Source organism: Oryzias latipes, chromosome 2 (assembly GCF_053564925.1).
Source record: "Oryzias latipes strain Hd-rR chromosome 2, Olatipes_Hd-rR_3.1".
In the NCBI taxonomy this organism is placed as follows: Eukaryota; Metazoa; Chordata; class Actinopteri; order Beloniformes; family Adrianichthyidae; genus Oryzias; species Oryzias latipes.
The window spans coordinates 1,753,717-1,774,147 of NC_136238.1; the positions used below are offsets into that span (position 1 = coordinate 1,753,717).

Here is a 20,431-nt window from a genome sequence, read left to right on the forward strand (position 1 = left end):
GAAACAGAACATTCTGGTTCCACAGAGTTAAAACAGAAATTTCTGGTTTCACAGAGTTGAAACAGAACCTTCTGGTTTCACAGAGTTTAAACAGAACATTGTGGTTCCACAGAGTCCAAACGGAACCTTCTGGTTCCACAGAGTCCAAACGGAACCTTCTGGTTCCACAGAGTTTAAACAGAACCTTCTGGTTCCACAGTTTAGAGCAGAACATTTAGAGTTAATGGACCCGGGCTACAGATTTTCACACAAACGCAGGAAGGCGGCTGACTCTGTTCCAGATGACTTCACTTGGAAAACACGAGTGAGGAGCATGTTTCCACCCTCCCTTCTGACCTGTCACCATGACAACAGGCCACACCCCCCGAGGCTGTGGTAAACAGTTCCAGAGCAGAGCCAGTTAACCCTTTCAGTCCTGTGAAGGTAACCTAATTAGTTTGGGGATTTAATGGTTGTTACTGTTTTACTTAATATTTTAGTTTTACAACAAGAATCTAATCTCTTTTTAAATTAGACTTCTTTGACCTTTGACCCTGGGGCTGCAGCCTTCATGTTTTAGGAACCTTTTGGTTAAACTCAGTTTATTCACAGTTTTTCTCCTCGTCAGGGAAGTCGAGGCCTTTGTCTCTGAGGTTTGAGCCCCGACTCAGAACGGATCTGGTTTTTCTGATCCTGTTCTACTGTAAACAGGAAGCAGTGAGTGAGGTGGAGTCTTAGGTGGAAGTTCCTGTCTTTGTTCTTGAACAGTTCCTCTGCCGCTCCTCCGACTGCAGCAGTGAAGCGGTTAAAGGTGTGGACAGCAGGGAAGTTGACTGGAAAGTTTCCTTCAGGGCCAGCCAATCAGAGAGCAGCAACACACTCACAGGAACGCTGAAGCAGGAGAGTTCAGCTTTGTGGAACTTTGCTTTTTAACAGAACCTAACCGTAGATTCTGGTTTCAAAGCGTCGACATGGTGACCACTGAAACCCACCAGAGCCAGGATCTGCTGGTTCCCCTCAAGAACGCGGAGCAGCCGGAGCTGGCCTCGCCCTCTTTTCCCTCAACAGAAATGGATCCGGACAAGTTGAGTCAGGGACCCGTCAACGCAATCACAGTCCTCACACTGCTGGATAAGCTGGTCAACATGCTGGACACTGTGCAGGAGAATCAGCACAAGATGGAGGTGAGACAGAGCAGCACAAGGTTCTGTGAGGTTCTGGGGGGTTCTACTCTCAGATTTGAAAACCTGAACCCTCATTTAGCAGTTTCTAATGTTGGGTCTGCTTTAGACTGACTTTACCGTGATCTGAAAATCTCAAAGTCTAAACCTGAGCGGAAGTTTCCTAAAAACAGAACCAAGAAACTAATTGACCAATCAGAGTCCAGCCCAACATGACCGCTTTGCAGAAATGTGACACCAGCCTGTTTGTGCGTTCAGTGTTCAGCGGCAGGAACATCTGGCTCATCCAGCATACCTGACACTTACAGGGTCAGGGTCAGGGTTAGGGTCACAGGTAGAGTTAGGGTAAGAGTTAGGTTTGGGGGTTAGGGTCTGGGTCAGGGTCGGAGTTTGGGTCACATGGGAGTTTGGGTCACAGTTAGGGTCGGGGGTTAGGGTCAGATCACATCCAGAGCTTTGGGAAAGGTGACAGAGGTTGGCCAGGATCCTGACGGCGCTCCATTGATGATCCATCACTCAATCCCTCTGCAGCTCCATTGATGATTGGCTAACAGTGACTCTTTGATCCATCTGTGACTGATGGTTCTGTGGGTCACGGTCATCCGTCTGCTCTCTGACATCAGGTCCAGGTTTTTCACATCATGGTCTTCTTTAGGTTTGCTGCATCACAGACGGCAGGACTGTCTCGTCTGCTGCTGGGACATCCTGGGGGTGGGGGTGGATGGGGTTCCTGCCCTGACAAATATACATGAATGTGTTCTGGAGCTGGGACTGCTGTAAGAACTATAGACAACGTGGAATTGGAGCCCCAAGGCTCTGAAGCGCTTCACAGACCCCAGTAACGTTCTCACCAAGAACCCAAACGCAGCATCAATGCTGGGAACGTTGACGTACTTTGTGTCTCAGACGCATCAGGTGGAGATGGAAGATGTAGTCAGAGGGATCCAGGCGGATATCACCAAACTGTCCAAGAACCACAGTCACACCTCCAACACCGTCAGCAAACTGCTGGACAAGAGCCGTAAGATGTCTGTGACCATGAAAGAGGTCAGTGAACGCAGCATCTGGGAGGCTCAGCACCAGTCTGTCTTCGGACTCACCGTCTGTCTGTCCTTCTCAAAGGTCCGGGAAAAAATGGAGCGTCAGGCTGTCCAGGTGAAGAGGCTGGAGGCAAACCACGCCCACCTGATCAGCAGAAACCACTTCAAAGTCCTGATCTTCCAGGTGGGTGGAAAAGATGCAGGATGTCAGAGCGTCTGCCCATGGAGCCAAATCCTCATAAGGTTCAGAAGTTTCATCTGTATGTCCAAAGTCTGGCTCTTCACCATGAATCTCAGTCACTCAGACCCCTAGTGGCCAAACCAGGGAATAACACAGACGGAACATACCAACAATAGAAGACGGGGGTGTGTGTAGACTGGGTTCTGTTGAATGTCAGTGTGTAGTGTGTGCCGCTGTGTGTCAGATTTTAGTGTGTGGCTCTGTGTAGTGCGTGTGCTGTTGTGTGTCAGTTTGTGTGCCGTTGTGTGTCAGTTTTTGGTGTGTGCTAGTGTGTAGTGTGTCATTTTGTGGTAACTATGAAGTTGTGTGTAAGTGTGCAATGCAGGTTCTCTTATTTGTCGGTTTATAGTAAGTGTGCCGTTGTGTGTTAGTGTGTAGTTCATGTGACGTTGTGTGTCAGTGTGTAGTGTTTGTGCCACTGTGTTTCAATTTGTAAAGTGAGTACTGTTGTTACGTGTGAGTTTGTAGTGTGTGTGCCATTATGTGTCAGTTAGGAGAGCAGGTACTGTTGTGTGTCAGTGTGTTAAATGTGTTCTGCTGTGTGTCATTGTGTAGTCCGTGTCTCATTGTACAGTGTTGGACAAAATAGCTGGTTCCCCTCAGTTATAGACAGAAAGTCCACAAAGTTCACTGAAATGACTTGAAATGTTCAAAAGTAACAATAAATTAAAATTTATTGAACATTAAACAATCACAATCAGCCATTACTTTAGAGTTGTTGATTAACAGAATTTTTAAAAAATCAAACTAATTAAACGGGGCTGGACAAAAATGATGGGACCCATCACTTCATATTTTGTTGCCCAACCTTTCCCTGCAATGAAACGGTTTCTGTATTTGTCAATGAGCCTTCTGCACCTGTCCACAGGTATTCTGGCCCCCTCCTCATCAGCAAACTGCTCCAGTTGTCTCAGGTGTGACGGGTGTCTTCTCCAAATGGCATGTTTCAGCTCCTTCCACTGATGTTCAATGGGATTCAGATCTGGGCTCATAGAATCCACTTCAGAATAGTCCAACGCTTTTCTCCGAGCCATTCTTGGGGTTTCTGGCTGTGTGTTTTGGATGGTTGTCCTGTTGGAAGACCCATGACCTGCCACTGAGACCAAGCTTTCTGACACTAGGCAGCACATTTCTACCCAGAATGCCTTGATCATCTGGAGATTTGAAAACAGCTGTGATGTCAATGAAAGGACATACCTGATTTCATCATGACCCCCTGGGCAATTAGTTCTCAGTCTTTTATGGAGGTACCATCATTTTAGTCCAGCCCTATTTCATTAGTTTGTTTTTTTAAACAATTCTGTTCATCAACAACTCAAAAGTAATGTTTTGATTTTGTTTATTTAATGTCCAATAGATTTTAATTTATTGTTACTTTTGAACATTTCAATCATTTCAGAGAACATTGTGGACTTTCTGTCTTTAACTGAGGGGAACCAACTATTGTGTCCACCACTGTATGTCTGTGTGTAGTGCTTGTGGTGTTGTGTCAGTTTATAGTGTATGTATTGTTGTCTGTTAACTTGTGGTATGAGTGCTGTTGTGTGTCAGTGTGTAGTGCCTGTGGAGTGTCAATTTGTAGTGTGTGTATCATAGTGTGTATGAATTTGATGTATGTGTGCCGTTGTGTATCAATTTGTAGTATGTCTGTCAATGTGTGTCAGTGTGTATTGTCTCAGTGTAGTGTGTGTAGCGTTGATTGTCAACTTGCATTGTGTTTTGTGAGTCAGCACATAGTATGTGTGCCGCTGTGTGTCAGTGTGTAGTGTGTGCCATTTTGTGTCCATGTGTGATGCATGTGCTGTTGTGTGTCAGTTTGGGGTTCTTTTGTGTGGTTTAAAAAATACCTGTCCAGAATTCCAGATTGCTTTTTTGTGTGCAGCAGTGAGTAGGTGTGTCTCCGCATGCATAAGTGTGTGTCAGTGTGTATATGTGAGTGTCCATTGTTGTGTACAGGTGTTTTTTTGTGTATATTAGTTAGCTTTTTTGTATGCCTTTATGTAGATGTTTGTTAGCCTTTGTGTAGAGGTTTGCTAGCGTTTGTGTTGATGTTGTTAGCCCTTGTGTTTTTTTTATTAGCCTTTGTGTAGATGTTTGCAAACGTTTGTGTAGATGTCTGTTCACCTTTGAGTGTTTGTGTGTGTGTGTGTGTGTGTTTTAGCCCTTGTGTGTATCTTCATTAGTCGTTTTGTGCTGCCATTGGTCTGGTTCAGTCCATAAACGGCTCGGCACCGTCATCCTGAGGTCCGGTCATGCAGCAGCTGCAGAGGGAACAGAACCTCTTGAAGGTTCTGATCCCAGCAGGTCCAAACAGATGGTTCCGTCTGTCAGAGACCTTCAGAGGGTTCCAGTCATGGACCTAATCTGGAGATGTTGTCTGGTTCCCACCGCAGGAGGAAAACGAGATCCCCTCCAGCGTCTTCGTGAAGGATCCTCCACCGTTCCCCAGAGATGAGATCCTGGAGGAGGGAGAGGAACCGGCTCCAGGAACAGCCGCCAACCAAGAAGACGGACTGCAGACCATTGAGCTCTCCTCTGATGAAGACGTGGGTCTGGAAGCAGATCAGGAGGAAGAAGACTTTTGGTCTCATGATCTGGAGAACATGGAAAAGTCCCGAGCAGAGAAGCTGAAGCGGTCCAGTCTGAAGAAGGTCAGAACCACAGAGGAGCGAACAGGTGAGGTGACGGACAGGTGGGTCTGACTGCGGCTGTCTCTGCAGGTGGACAGTCTGAAGAGGGCCTTCACCAGGGAGAACATCGAGAAGAAGATGAACAAGATCAAGCAGAGAACTTCAGCCCTGAAGGTTTCCCCACAGATGTTCAGCATCAGGAAGGTCAGTCCCTAGAGGTTCTCAAAGGGCCTAAAGCACGTTCTCTCAGGTTTCCCTCAAAAGAACCTCAGTCCACAGTTCAAGCAGTTTCTCCACATTTGTGTTGTCAGCCTCGCAGCAACTCCGACTCTCAGCCTCCAGAGGCGTCTCCTCACACCGAGGAGGTCCTCACCACTGAGGCCCAGGTCCAGCCTCCCAGCAGCTCCGAGGTGGAGGTTCCCTTCACCCAGGTCCATGCCCAGCTGGCTCCAGCAGAGCAGGAGGAGGAGGAGAAGCAGGAGGAGGAGGAGAAGGGGTCGGTAAAGGCAGAGGCTGATGTGTCTGTCGTGTCAGAGGAAGTGGGTGGAGCCTATGCTCTGTCCTCCACCCTCCCAGAGGAAGAGGAAGGAACCGGAGAACCTCAGGCCTTCCGTTCAGCCACAGACTGAAGTTCTCCAGACCTCCTGAAAGCAGCAGTCCAGACTCTGGTCTCTCGTTCTGCATCTTTCTCTTCTCTCGCTGAGAAGAATCAATGTTCTGCGCTTGTTAAGGTTCCGTCACTGACCCCATTTTTGACCCAAGATCCCGACTCACTGGTGGAGATGTGCCTGAACATTGACCTCTGACCCTCGTGTGAACTCAGACAAGGTCGTTCCTTTAGCATTCCACTGTATTGTCAAAGTTCCTTCAGACCACCGGGTTCTTAAGCTCCTCCTAATTTAGGTTCTGCCAAAGCGGAGAAGATCTTCACATTCCACTCAGGCTTTGTTAACCTTCAGGGTTATCCCACATTCCCATGAAGGTCTTCTCAGAGTTCCAGTAGGTCTGGCCTGGACAGCTGTTTAAGGGTTCTCCCTGACGTTCTCCTTAGCTTTTTTCTTAACATATTGTAGAACACTTTGTTCTAGAATTTAGCTCATTTAACAGTTTAGATGTTCCTTCAAGATCCAGATGAGATCTCTGTAACACCGTCTGGGTTCCTCTGCCCTGATTTATATATACAGCTTTTAGAAAATGTTCTTCAAAGAACCCAAACGTTTGTTCTATTTCAACCAACATTAACGTTCTCCTGATCTTTGGAACATAGTGTTCTTTTAAAAAAAAGCCTCCAATTTCCACTCACCACGTTCCTTCACTTCTCAGATGTTCTTGAGAAGTTTCTTTGAAGGTTCTCTTCATTTATCAGTAGAACCAATCTGTTCTCCATCTAAATGATCAGCAGAACCGGTTAAAGTGGGTTCCGTTTGTGTTCTTCTGCGTTTATTGGGAGTCAGTCCTTCTTCTGCCAAAGAACTTCCCCCGCGGTGGTGGTGGTGGTGGGGGGGGTCACCTGAACTTTAATCAATAAAGTCTTTGACACCACCTTCCTGCGTCTGATTCTGCTTTAGATCGGTCCAAACCAAATATTTCCAGAAGGGATTCCAGGAGGGATTCTCTGGAGAATCGACTGGTTGCTGTTTTCAATGGTCTCTGCCTGGTGACCTCTGACCACAGGGGGCGGGGCATGAAGTAGGCAGTTCACTGCAACGACCAACAGGAAAACAGAGGCGGGCCTTCATTGAGGCGCTTGGTTGGAGAAGGACCCATCGTGTCATACTCCCACAGCCCCGCCTCTTCACATTCCTGTGGAGTTCCTGCCACGCTGGAGCAGCGTCTCAGAAGTAACAAAGATCCAGACCAGAACCTCTGCAGAGACCCGGTTCTGCTCTGAAATGGACTCGGCTGAGCTCCCTGGCCTGTCTGCTGTGAGCTTGCTGTCCTTGTCGGCATGCGTCCTGCAGGTGTTCTGTGCCGCTCTCCTCACGTACAGGTATGGAGGGATTACGTCTGGAGAGGACAGATGGATCCTGCTTTGGCTCTTTTATGACGTGATCGTCCACCTGACTCTGGTGAGAAGACTTCACCTTTTCTAGACCCAACGAGCTTCAGCTGATGTGTGAACCTTTATGTGACCAAAGACTCGTGACACACCTGAGACCGCGCACCGACAGGTGTGGTAAAGAAACCAGGGAAATATTCCATATTCCCTCAGAAAATTCAGCATCCATCCACAGCGTTTGTTTACCACTGTATTCAGCGTCTGTCTGCAGCGTCCGTCTGCAGCGTTTGTCTGCAGCGTTTGCCTGTCTGCAGCGTCCGTCTGCAGCGTTTGTCTGCAGCGTTTGCCTGTCTGCAACGTTTGCCTGTCTGCAGCGTTTGTCTGTCTGCAGCGTCTGTCTGCAGTGTTTGTCTGCAGCGTTTGCCTGTCTGCAACGTTTGCCTGTCTGCAGCGTTTGTCTGTCTGCAGCGTCTGTCTGCAGTGTTTGTCTGCAGCGTTTGCCTGTCTGCAACGTTTGCCTGTCTGCAGCGTTTGTCTGTCTGCAGCGTCTGTCTGCAGTGTTTGTCTGCAGCGTTTGTCTGTCTGCAGCGTTTGCCTGTCTGAAGAAATCCATCTGCAGCGTTTGCCTGTCTGCAGCGTTTGCCTGTGTGCAGCGTCCGCCTGCAGCTTCAGTCTGCAGCGTTTGCCTGTTTGCAGCATTTGTTTAAAGTGTCCGCCTGCAGCCTCCGTCTGCAGCGTCTGTCTGCAGCTTCCGTCTGCAGCATTTGTTTAAAGTGTCCGTCTGCAGTGTCCATCTGCAGCGTCCACGGGCAGCAGTCATTTACAGCTAGTTTGCAGCGCCTGCTTCCAGCGCCTTCACTGAGAGCTGAACTCTGTTTTGTCTTCAGGAAGGTCCATTTGTGTACATGTCTCTTGTTGGAACGGTGGAGACGTCTGAAGGTCCTCTTGCTGAACTCTGTAAGTCTGAAGGTTCCTGCTGTTTTCTTCAGAACGTCTGGAGAATCTTTCTTTAACACAAACGGACTGAGCCTGACCTGCTCTTCCTGTTTCTCCTGCAGGGAAAGAGTACGGGAAAGCCGACAGCCGATGGTTAGTTTCTGATCCAACCATTGTTTCAATTGAGATCTTCACTGTAGTTCTGGACTCTATTCTTGCTCTGCTGCTTATCCACGCCATACTGAAGAAAAAGTACTACAGGTAACAAAACCAGGGACAAAAGGAGCGCTCTCAGCTTTTACGATGTCCACTCACCGGCCACTTTATCAGGTCCACCTTTCTAGAACTGGGTTGGACCCTTTTAGCCTCCAGAACCACCTTAATCCTTGTGTACAGCATAGATCTAACAAGGTTCTAGAAACATTCCTCAGACTTTGGTCCATGTTGACATGACAGCATCATGGATGCAGATTTGTCATCTGCATCCATGATGCTGATCTCCCGTTCCACCACATCCCAAAGGTTCTCTATTGAGTGGAGAACTGGAGGCTGTTTGAGTCCAGAGAACTCATTGTCATGTTCTAGAAACCAGTCTGAGGTGATTCCAGCTTGATGACATGGAGCCTTATCCTGCTGGAAGTAGCATCAGAAATGGTCCACTGTGGTCAGAAAGGGATGGACATGGTCAGCAACAATACTCAGGTAGGCGGTGGCGTTGGAACCATAATCACCTGGTATTAAGGGGACCAAAGAAAACATCCCCTACACCATGACACCACCACCACAGCCTGAACCGTTGGTACAAGGCAGGATGGATCCATGCTTTCATGTTGTTGAGGCCAAATTCTGACCCTACCATCTGAATGTGGCAGCAGAAATGGAGACTCATCAGACCAGACAAGGTTTTTCCATCTTCTATGGTCCAGTTTTGGTGAGTCTGTGGGAATTGTAGCCTCAGGTTCCTGTTCTTAGCTGACAGCAGTGGTACCCAGTGTGGTCTTCTGCTGCTGTAGTCCATCTGCCTCCAGGTTGGACGTGTTGTTCTTTCAGAGATGCTGTTCTGCAGACCTCAGTTGGAACCAGTGGTTTTTTGAGTTCCTGTTGTCTTTCTATCAGCTGGAACCAGTCTGGCCTCTGACCTCTGACATCAACAGGACATTTCTGCCCACAGAATATGTATGCATGCAAGCGGCTTAAATTCAAACCAGGGTTTGACCAAGTAACTGTTGTTTACATTTAAACAAAAACTTTCAAAAGAAATTCTGGAAAGAAAAATGTATAAAGTTATAAAGCACTAAAAACCTCAGGTCAACATGAAAATATTTTTAATGACAAAGACCGACTTTTAGCTGGTAAAACAGATGAAGAAGAAGGAGTCAGGATCTCCTGGTTTATGTAAATTCCCTAGAAATCAACACAGTATCCATCCATCCATCTATCCATCATCCATCCATTTATCCATCCTTCCATCAATTCAAATCAAATCAAATCAAACTTTATTTATAAAATAGTGCTTCTCATGCATTTGCACAGCTCGAAGTGCTTTAACATTAAAAACACACAATATTACAGTAAAAACCCAACCCCCCCTCCACCCACTCCCCTCTGTTAAAACATATGACCCCTGGCCCCCACGTACAAAGAATAATGACTGTGTAACTTCTAACAGAAATGTAAGGCCTGGCTCTGCTGTAAGGAAATGGTATTTGGGAATCTCTTCATACCAGGAGCCAGCTTGGCCATGGGAGCATCGCCACAGCCCCCCCCCCCCCCCCCCCCCCCAGACTGGGACAACAACGGGGTCCACTTCACAGCCGTGAAGCTGCAAAGTTAGACTCCAGCTGCCCCAGCAAGGGAGACAACTGCAGCAACAACCACCGACCGAGCCGGTAGCCCTGGAAGAAATTATCCCCACCAGAAACACTGAGGTTAAAACCATGAGATGCTAAAATTAAAGACTTAAGATGTATATAAAAACACAAAAATGAGAATAAATACATAGAATAGCATATACCAAAACTAGAATAAATTAGCAGTTAAAATCAACTAAAAGCTAAATTAAAAAGGTGGGTCTTGAGCCTCTTCTTAAAAACCTCTACAGTCTCTGCGGGCCTGAGGTTCTCCAGAAGTCTGTTCTACAGGTGAGAACCGTAATGGCAGAACGAAGCCTCACCATAAGTTTTGGTCCTCACCTTAGGGACAACCAAGACGCCAGTGCCAGAGGACCTCAGGGTCCCCGAGGGTTCATATTTTAAAAGAATATCATTTAAATAAGAAGGCCCAAGACCATAAAAACATTTATAAACCATTAAAAGAATTTTAACCTCAATCCTGAAACACACAGGGAGCCAATGCAGTGATTTTAAAACTGGTGTGATGTGTTCCCGCCCTCTGGTCCTCGTCAGAACTGGTGCCGCTGAGTTCTGCAATAGTTGTAGATTTGAGATTGACTTTTTTGGTAAACCAGAGAGCAGGGCATTACAGTAATCTAAACGACTGAAAATAAAAGCATCAGTACCTCTGTGCTGCAAGAGAGAGGAACGGGCGACTCTGGCAATGTTTTTAAATGTTTTTGAAAATTTAGCTCAGAGTCAAAAAGTTTAAAATTATGAAGATGTGGTGAAATCATCTCTCTCTTGTCTTCAGAACCGATGATTACATCTTCAGTTTTGTCCTGGTTAAGCTGTCGGAAGTTTTCTGCCATCCATGACTTTATATCTAAAATACAGTTTAAAGTGTGTTAATAAGTTCAAGGTCATCAGGAGACACGGTGATGTAAAGCTGTGTATCATCAGCATAGCTGTGAAAGTCAACGCCATGTCTCCTGCAACGTATATAAATTAAAAAGTATTGGCCCCAAAATCGACCCCTGGGGAACCCCACAACATATTTCATGGATTCCTGAGGAGCACGTATCCATACTTACATAAAAGTGTCGATCTGTAAGGTAAGAGTAAAACCACTTAAGAACATTTCCAGAGAGGCCCACCAGACTCCTAAGTCTGTCTAATAAAATCTGGTGATCTACTGGATCAAAAGCGGCACTAAGATCCAGTAGCACCAGAACAGAAAGTTTGTGAGTCATAGTTTATTCTAAGATCATTAACGATCTTTAAAAGAGCCGTCTCTGTACTGTGGCTTGTCCTAAAACCAGACTATGTCTCTAAAAATCTTTGGGCATTCAAAAACTCATGCAGTTGAGTAGCGACACTTTTTTCTATTATTTTACTTAAAAATGGTAAGTTGGATACGGGTCTATAGTTATCCAGATTTTTTGGATCTAATTGACTCTTCTTCAGAAGGGGCCTCACCACCGCCGTCTTACAGGCAGAGGGGAAGACCCCCGTCTGAAGAGAGCAGTTTACTATATTTAAAAGCTCTGACTCAAAGAATCCATAAAATGTTTTAGAAAGTGAAGTGGGAATGGGATCTAAAAGGCAGGTTATAGCGTTTACTTGGGATACAACTCGACCAAGCATCTCCGCATCAACCAGGACAAAACTCCCCAGTGTTTCTTCTGGTAAAAACAATGCTGTTGGTCTGTTAAGATCCGTGTACTGCATGGATAAAATGTTTGATCTTATGGCATTGATTTTACCCATGAAGTGGTCTGCAAAGTCCTGACATGCAGCATTAGATGATGGCATGGAGGACTTGTTGAAGTCTTTGTTTATTAAAATATCAATGGTTTTAAAAAGAAATTTGGGGTTGTTTTTATTTTCTGAAATGATTTTTGAAAAATAGGAGGTTCTGGCCCAAGTTATTGTAGATTTTGAGTTGTTCTTTTAAAATGTCTTTATGAATGAATAATTTCGTCTTCCTGTATCTCCTCTCTGCTCTCCTGCAGTTCTGCTTTAATGTCATCAGTCTTCCATGGCATTTTAGGAGTGGTTGTTAATGTTTCTGTTTTAAATGGAGCCACTGCATCTATGGAAGACTGAAGTCTATTATTAAAATGATCAAGAATAAAATCACAGGGTGCAGGTCAAATCTGAGCAGGAGTTTGTTTAAAATATCAGCCACTTCAGGAGTTAAATACCGTTTCCTCACAGTTCTCACTGAGGCTTCCTGCTGGATTTCACTGGTGACGTTAAAAAACACACAATAATGATCTGATATGGCCAAGTCAACAACAGAGGACACCCCAGTGGACAGACCATAGGTAATGACCAGGTCCAGGGTGTGTCCTCTGTTGTGATTTGACTGTGTGATATGATACTGAAAATCTATGCTGTTTAGAAGATTTAAAAACTCACAGGCATAGATATCATCATAATTGTCAACATGCAGCTTAAAATCACCAGAAATTAAAATTCTATGGTACCTAATATGAAGAGATGATCAAAATTCAGAGAATTCTTCAATAAAACAGGAAGGGGGGGGGGGGGTGGTCTGTATACTGTGACAGTTAAAACAAAATCCATCCACCAATCCAACTATCCATCTAAGCATCCATCCATCCTGGTTTAACATGATCTGGGTTGTTCTCCAGCCAAAGTTGGATTTCAATTATAAACTTTAAATCTGTTTTAGTCGGTTGAAATCAGAAGCCCCGCCCTCAGCTAGTGCGTTCCAGCAGCCACTTTCAATGAAAAGTCTATGTAAACATGTAAATGCCACTTCCAGGCATGTTGTCACGCGTCGCTACGCAAGTTTGTAGACCCGTTTTACGTACTAAACCCGCTGCCATTGAACACACGTCAAAAAGCGGCTGAACCAATCAGGACTGGTAGTGACGTGTGCATGTCGTCCTTTTGAAAACACAGAAGTACCAATGTACCATGCCCGGGTAACAGTAAAGGAGAAGCCCCTCCCTGCAGTTCCAGTGTGAACACACATTCAAGAATCCGTTTAGTGCATTCTAGAACGTGCATGGCAGAGGGCGGTGTGCTTTAGAGAAGCTGTAGAGGAGAAGAAAGCGTCTCTCAAAAACTGCAGGGTCATGACACCATGGTCACCTGTCACCTGTGCATGTCAGACATTTCTTGCAGATTGCTCTGAGCGTGTGCGAGCTGTACGGCGGCTGGATGACCTTCTGTCCAGACTGGCTGCTCGGCAGTCCTCATCTCAACACCTCCCGCTGGATCTACCTGTGGGTCTACCTGGTCTTCTTTAATGGACTGTGGGTGTTGGTTCCTGTCCTGCTGCTGGTCCAGTCCTGGTCCTGTCTCAAGAGTCTGGAGCTCAGAGGTGACAACTCTGAGGTCATCAGGAAGAACATGTAGATGTTTGTCTGAATGATGTCATCCAGTCTTTATCTAGAAACGCTTTAATTTTTGAATTTTCAGGCTGAACATTAAAAGAAGATTTACATGTCAAAGTTCAAAGACAGCAGGAAATTGTGAAGGAACCAGATGACGGAACCTGTCAGTTCATGTGAAGATGTCAGTAAAAACTTGTACAAGGTGTCAGACTGTTGTCCTCTCAGCTTTTCTTGATCATTCTGTGGACGGAGAGGAAGGCCTGCTGCAGGCCCAGTCCCTCCACGGCACTGCAGGCCTGGATCTCCCACTGCAGGTCCTTGTAGCTCTCCAGGTCCAGCAGAGTAGACACCTGAGAACCAAACACCAACAGACAGAACCCTGTCAGCTGGGATAAGCTGAACCCAGCAGGACTGGGAGAACATTGGGAGGACAGAAGAACATCATGTTTGGTTTTTCTGTTGGTTGTAGGAACCACGGACTGGAGCACCAAGTAATCGTGGTTTTTGTCTTTAGAGATCATTGAATAACTACTTTGAACATCTCTGAACTTCTCAGAAAGCAAAGTGGGTTCTAGGTCAAAAGGAAGGTTACCTCTCGTATTTTCATGCTGTTAGGGAGATCCTTCTTGTTGGCCAGGACCATCAGAGGAACCCCCTCCAGTTTCTTGTCACTCAGGACCATCTTCAGCGCCTTCTTGGCTTCGGCCATGCGAGCCGTGTCACTGCTGTCCACAACAAAGACCAGGGCCTTGCAGTTGTCCAGGTAGAGTCTGTACAACCACAGCAGAGGTCATGTCCATGGGTTCTCGATCCCTATATTTCCATTTTTAGTTTCCACCTGACATACTTCACTCCACGACACCATGGAGGCATAGAGCAGCTGCACTTCACAACTATTTACTGCAAAAGGCGTAAATATTGCAAAAACCAATTTCTGATGAGAAAGCAAAAATAAAAAACAAAGTATTTCTGATCATGACCCATGAAGTTATGCACGTACAGATTCCTAACGTGCTGGAAGAGGCAAAAAGCTGCCGGCTCTGCATGATCAGACCGTCAACAGGATTGAGATAATTGAAAACCAATGGATGACCAGGAGCGGTTCTCCAGGATTTACCGTAATTTCACGACTATAAGGCGCACTTAAAAGTCATAAATTATCTTCTGCCAGCAGGGGGCGCCCTATGAGACAGTGCACCTAATATGTAGTTGTGGGTCGTAGAAGGAGATGGAGTGAGGAAGGAGGAGAGACGTAAAGCCCAAGTGGAACCCAACTGTAGTGACACTGTCTGCAAAATTAGACTGATCATCTTTCTTCTACCTCATAACCAGCCAATCAGCCTATTCAGGAAGGTAGGTGAGCAGTGACATAGGTTGCTCCCAAACGTAGACAAATACCCAGCATCACAACATGAGACTCACTTCTCTTCACAGCCACCTAACTCAAGGTGTGGGAATAAACACTTCCCATGAGTCTTAGTTGCCATGGGCGGGGCTAAGGCCCGGGTCCCCACATTTGTTAACAAGATGGCTGAAGCCCTGTTTGAACCACAGCTATCAGCTACACGGAGGAAAACATTAAAGCTAACTCAGATTTACTCCCGCTGTTTTTTTAAACACACATTAAGTGTGTGTGTGTGTGTGTTGTGTGTCTTTAGCGCTTGTGTAGGATAAGGAGGAAGGGAGACAAGAGCGTGCAAGTGAGTGACCATTCAGTTTGTGTTATTCAGTTAGGGAGAAGAGTAACAAAAAAAATGTTTCCTCTAAAGAACAGAGATTGGATGTTAACCCACTCTGGAGGCTCTGAGGGTCTGAACGGGGCGTTAACATGCCCGCACCTTAACATCCGGTGCGCCTTCTGTATGTGTCAAAGACAGAGAAATCCCCCGTGACTGAGACCGCGCCCTACCATCCGGTGCGCCCTATGGTCGTGAAAATACGGTATGTGATAACCACCAGATTGAAAATCAAACCCCGGTCATACGCGCACGCAGTGACCGCCGGGAACGGTGAAGAATCCACCGAGCAGGAGGAAAGCACTGTGGAGTTCACCAACAATGTGGAGATCTGCAGACCACATTCCAGGAGAAGAGACACCGACAAACCAGAGATCCTCTGAAAGTTTGTCAAACGGAAACAAACAGCAGCTTTATTGAAGCAAGGGAGAAATCTGAAGGGAACCAACATTTTTATAAACCACAATCTCACTAAAAGACATAGCAGGAAGAGCACGTTACTGAAAAGGCTGGGAAAATTCAAGGAACCTGGGTAAAAGACTGCACGATTTAAGCTAAAAGGAGGAATTCCCCCCTGAGGAATCAAAGATCATCATTTTCAGGAACCTGGAGGAGCTGGAGAAGTCTTTACCCACTGCAGTGTAAACAAGAGATACGTGAAGATGCTGGTCGATGACCTCTACTATCCATGGCTTCTAAAAGAAACTACACTTTTTCTTCAACAGTCACCACAACTCTCAGAGATCTGAATGGTGAGCAGACCCACCTTAAAATATTCAGTAATAATGACAACAACCTTCAAGACATCCACCCTGATCAGTTCTTTTCCACTGTTAACATGAACTGCAGATATTGCAGCATGGATGACTTTAAAAACTCTGTTAACCCAGAAGAAAAACTGTCAATCATTCTCTTTAACAGCAGAAACATGTAGACCAACTTTGAAGACATCAGAACATGGAACATTCCTTTGATATCAGAGCCAGATCTGAGACCTGGTTCAGCCGCGACAAGGACGCTGACTTTGAATTAGAAAACTAAGAACTTAACTATGTGAACAGAGAAAACAATAAAGGTGGAGGAGTCGCAGTGTATGTGACAAAAATATGAAGCTTGACTGTCAACATCCAACCTGACCAACTGGAAGTGAATGGGACATGAGGACTAGCGCTAAAGTTATTTAACAGGAAGAAAACACTTCGTCAAGATTGATGAATTTACATCAGTGGTCAAGGAGGTCAGTAGTGGTGTCCCGCAAACATCTGTCTGTTTTTGATTGATTTTATTCAATCAGTTCATCATTTCTGTAATGAGTTTGATAAATCTGTGGGATTATTTCTTCTACTGTATACAATGAATGCTTGAAATCAATCAATCAATCATTTCATACAAACCCAGTGTGCTCCAGGAGTCACATTGGGTAAGGGTGGTGTTGCCTTCATGCACCACCTGTTGGTGTTTGCCCCTGTACCTCCAGTTGGGCCTCATGTTCTTCTGCCCCCCAACATCCCAGAGTGTCAGAGATGTCTTCTTATCCAGGTTCAGCGTTCCAACGTTGAAGCCGACGGTTGGAGACGTGGTCACCACCTGAAGATCACCAGCCACACTCAGCCAAAAACCCCAGCATCGTGGCATTCACACTGCAGGAGACTCACCTTTCCTGTTAGCAGTCTGGCCAGCAGAGTAGACTTCCCTGAAGAGTCCAAACCCATGAGAATCACCTGCAACGACGCACACCTGTTACCGCTGGAATGGACACACTCACAGCTCCACAACCCAGAGTTCTGGTTCTGAAAAAACCCTGACAGAATGTCCCAAAGCAGGACCATACCAGGCACTGCCTTAGAGAATCCAAAAGACTTCTAAGACCAAGAGGAGGAAGAGGAGTGTACGCTGAAGGCTCAGAGATGTTTGTCCAGAAGAGGAGGCAGATCCCCCGACTACCAAAAACAATGTTGTCCTGCCAAACGGAGGACAAGTCCTCTACAGAGGACACATTTGCATTGCTGCTAGTCCGGAAGATCTGGACTTCATTTACATGAGAGGGCAGTGTGTGTGCATGTGAATATGTGCGTGCATGTGTGTGTGCGTGTGACGTGGTCTGTAGCATCCACACAGGTTAAGTTCCTCCTTGGTCCAACATCAACCTGCTATGTGTAATGAAAGAAGCCCGAAGGACAAACTGGGTTCCTGGGTGGAACTGAAAGACCTCAGCCACAAACCTCACTGAAGAACCACACCTAGAACGTCCATCTGTTCTTTATCAGTAGGTATCAGAGAACGTCTCCCGGTCTGCAGACGGAGATGTCAACAAGACACCCCCCTTCTGTTCTATAAACATACTGACGGGCTGAGCATTTCTACCTCCTCACAGGCTAAACAACTACAGACCGTGTAATGTACCTCTTCACAGTCTATGACAGGAAAACATGGCATAGGCCACGCCCCTCTCAAATGGACATTTCCCTTAAGACACCTGAGCAGTGCAGAAGCTTTAGGACAGAAGATGGACTCACCTGAGGACAGGAAGACGATCCTGCCTGACCCATGTCTGCTCGTATGAAACCGACTCACTCAGGTGTGTAAAGGTCATTCATGCTGAAAGCCAATGGGAGCAGGGAATGAGGACAGGCGGGTCACATGACATTCAGGTCTGACTGCTTTTACTGTTGTTTGTTTAACTCTAACCTGTCCGTTCTGATGGAATGCAAAGGAGATGATTTCCCTGCAGATCAGTTCTCAGACATGTCCGGGTTCCTCCAGTTCCACCTGATCCAGATCCACTAGCTTACAGCCCCAATCTAACACCATTAAAAATGGTAGCAGCATCCCACCCATCCATCCGGCCGGTTCTTATCCAGATTCCAGGAAAACAAAAACGTTCATGGATCTGTTGGTCTGCAGGGGAGAAAGGGGCGGGGCATGAAGCTTGTGGCCCCGCCCAGGATATGTTCAGCATCACAAATATGAAACAGCGTTTTTTCATCTGCTGCTTCATTTGGATAAAGGAACCCTCAGAAATTCATGTATTCTTTCCATTTGTCCTCCATCAGGAGAAAATTCTACGTGTTGAAAACACCAAAGCAGCTGTTCCACCGGGGGGGGGGGGGGGGGGCCTTAGAGGGACTCCACGTTCCTGCAGGGTTCCACTGCAGAACACAGAACGAAACCAGCCAGGACCAGCTGAGAGACCTGCAAGCATGTAAACAGAGAGCTCTCAGCTCCACGCCAGCGGCCCGCCCACAACTCAGAGGAGAATGTCTGATGAACTCCTGCCGCTCTGCAGACACTAGGTCCTAGAGAACCACAGGGGGTTTGGATTTAAAGACGCTTTGAGTTTGAGAACACATCGGATGAGGGTTGGAGTGGAACTTTGAGACCAGTTAGAACAGTTAGAACCTGTATGTTCTGGTGCAGACCTTGCCCCTCCTCCTCCTCCTCTTCCTCCTCCAAGGAGGAGGAGTCTTGAGGAGGAGTCAGAGCTCCGGCATAAATGCGTTTCCCGTCCTCCCTCCCTCCTCTTTCTCCTCTTGGTCGCGGTAGAAGCAGCTCATCTTCGTCATGGGGTTCGGGGACCTGAAGTCTTCGTCTGGGCTCAAAGTTCTGAACGACTTCCTGACGGACCGGAGCTTCATCGAGGGGTGAGCGGAGCCGCCATGTTGGGTCCGCCCGGCTACCCATGCTAGCTGCTAGCTTAGCATTTGGCGCTAAACACCCGCGCAGAAAGACCGAGAACACGCGGGACGGCCCGGGATCGGTTCGGTGCTTTGACCGGCAGAAACGCGCCAGCCAAAGTCTTTGGTTCCGCCAGGGTTCTGGAGAATTCCTGCTGGCTCGTGCCGCGGGTCACATGGCTGGTTCTCTTACATGGTGCGCGCGGTGCATTGTGGGTGATCTGACCGTTACCCGGGCACAGAACCTTGTAGTTTGTCACTGGTTCCGTGGTCTTCAGAACCCAGACTTTGTTGCTTCTTTGGTCTGCAGCTGGTCCTCCCGGTTCCTGATACGAACCTTTTGGACACATGTTGATGCGGGTCCCGTAGACTTAAATCCACACCCAAGAACCAAAGTTCTTTTGTGGTCCAGGTCCAGTCCTGAGCTGCTTTGTCTGACCCGGTCCAGGTCCAGTCCTGAGCTGCTGTGTCTGGAGTTCTGTGGAGGTGGGGATCCTAAACCCGTCTGCTGGATGGAGGAGATCCCGTCTTCCACTTGTAGATGTTCTCCGGGTCTCAGGCGGTCTGGACCTGCCCCTGTGCGGGGATCAGGTGTGTTTAGACCCACGGTAACCAACGGTCTGTCTCCAGGTATGTCCCCTCTCAAGCGGACGTAGCCGTGTTCGAGGCCGTCTCGGCTCCACCCCCTGCTGACCTGTGCCACGCCCTGCGGTGGTACAACCACATCAAGTCCTACCAGGCCCAGAAGAACAGGTGAGGCGGACGTGGTGGTACGAGGCGAGGGTCCGGAGACCAAAGCTGACCTCCAACGCTGACCTCCGGCCTTCAGTCTTCCAGGTGTGAAAAAGCCTCTGGGTCAGTACGGCCCCACGGGTGTAGCGGACACCACCTCCAGTGGCCCTGCTGCCAGCAAGGATGAAGATGATGATGACATTGACCTGTTTGGCTCTGATGAAGAGGTGAGGCTGCAGTCTTAGCCAGGTCTTCATCGCTTCCATCTCACCTGTGTGATTGTGGTCCGGCAGGAGGACACGGAGGCCGCTAAGCTGAAGGAGCAGCGTCTGGCCGAGTACGCCGCTAAAAAAGCCAAGAGTAAGTCTGCACATGCTCAGTCTGCAGCAGTTCTCTGATGATGATGATGATGATCCAGTCACCATCTTTCGGCTGAGCGCCTGATGGACACCTGTTTTCACCTGACGGTCGTTGCTTACGGTCAGACGTAGCGCTCTGTTTGCCCCACTGAAGCCTCCCTTTCTGCTAGAACCCGCCCTCATCGCCAAGTCCTCCATCTTGTTGGACGTGAAGCCGTGGGACGACGAGACGGACATGGCGAAGCTGGAGGAGTGCGTGCGCAGCATCCAGATGGACGGGCTGGTGTGGGGACAGTGTAAGGAACCGATGGGTCGTTGATCAGAGTCACGGATCTGCAGAGATGATGATTTACTCACCATCTTTCGACTGAAGTCTGATGCACACTCAGAACCCTGACCCTGCAGAACCCTTAGTTCAGACCACAATCGCTGCATCGACAGAACCTTAAGAGTTTTGTTTCTGGTTCTGCAGCCAAACTGGTCCCGGTGGGTTACGGCATCAAGAAGCTGCAGATCAGCTGTGTGGTGGAAGACGATAAGGTGGGTTCCTTCCTGTTCCTCCTGGCTCCCCCCCCTCAGGTTCTAACGGCGTTCTGTCCTTTCAGGTGGGAACGGACATCCTGGAGGAGCAGATCACAGCCTTTGAGGATTACGTTCAGTCCATGGACGTGGCAGCATTCAACAAGATCTGACATGTTAATAAAATCATCAAACTGTCGGC

General features: G+C 47.3%; 4 protein-coding genes across 5 annotated transcripts; 3 read left to right on the plus strand and 1 right to left on the minus strand.

Moving 5' to 3' along the window:
• The first annotated feature begins 411 nt into the window (after positions 1-411).
• On the plus strand, positions 412-6,613 carry cavin2b (caveolae associated protein 2b). Its single transcript, XM_004086045.5, has 6 exons — positions 412-1,163; positions 2,067-2,207; positions 2,283-2,384; positions 4,835-5,092; positions 5,162-5,275; positions 5,383-6,613. Exons 1-6 carry the CDS (start codon positions 951-953, stop codon positions 5,698-5,700), a joined length of 1,146 nt encoding a protein of 381 aa, XP_004086093.1. The 5' UTR covers positions 412-950; the 3' UTR covers positions 5,701-6,613.
• A 235-nt stretch (positions 6,614-6,848) lies between these two features.
• ebpl (EBP like) lies at positions 6,849-13,417 on the plus strand. Its single transcript, XM_004086042.5, has 4 exons — positions 6,849-7,140; positions 7,958-8,027; positions 8,129-8,267; positions 12,985-13,417. The coding sequence occupies exons 1-4, from the start codon at positions 6,964-6,966 to the stop codon at positions 13,229-13,231; spliced, it is 633 nt and encodes a 210-aa protein (XP_004086090.1). The 5' UTR covers positions 6,849-6,963; the 3' UTR covers positions 13,232-13,417.
• arl11 (ADP-ribosylation factor-like 11) lies at positions 13,260-17,773 on the minus strand. Of its 2 annotated transcripts, XM_004086041.5 has the most exons (6): positions 17,634-17,773; positions 17,462-17,543; positions 16,601-16,666; positions 16,417-16,532; positions 13,802-13,979; positions 13,260-13,559 (listed from the first exon to the last, which is right to left on the minus strand). In XM_004086041.5, the coding sequence occupies exons 2-6, from the start codon at positions 17,492-17,494 to the stop codon at positions 13,431-13,433; spliced, it is 522 nt and encodes a 173-aa protein (XP_004086089.1). In that variant the 5' UTR covers positions 17,495-17,543; positions 17,634-17,773; the 3' UTR covers positions 13,260-13,430. The 2 variants fall into 2 exon arrangements, with proteins under 2 accessions (XP_004086089.1, XP_078786418.1); XM_078930292.1 differs by lacking the exons at positions 17,462-17,543; positions 17,634-17,773 and adding an exon at positions 16,777-17,107.
• A 606-nt stretch (positions 17,774-18,379) lies between these two features.
• eef1b2 (eukaryotic translation elongation factor 1 beta 2) lies at positions 18,380-20,428 on the plus strand. Its single transcript, XM_004086040.5, has 7 exons — positions 18,380-18,586; positions 19,250-19,372; positions 19,449-19,578; positions 19,645-19,711; positions 19,881-20,006; positions 20,183-20,250; positions 20,316-20,428. The coding sequence occupies exons 1-7, from the start codon at positions 18,507-18,509 to the stop codon at positions 20,400-20,402; spliced, it is 681 nt and encodes a 226-aa protein (XP_004086088.1). The 5' UTR covers positions 18,380-18,506; the 3' UTR covers positions 20,403-20,428.
• The last annotated feature ends 3 nt before the right edge of the window (positions 20,429-20,431 follow it).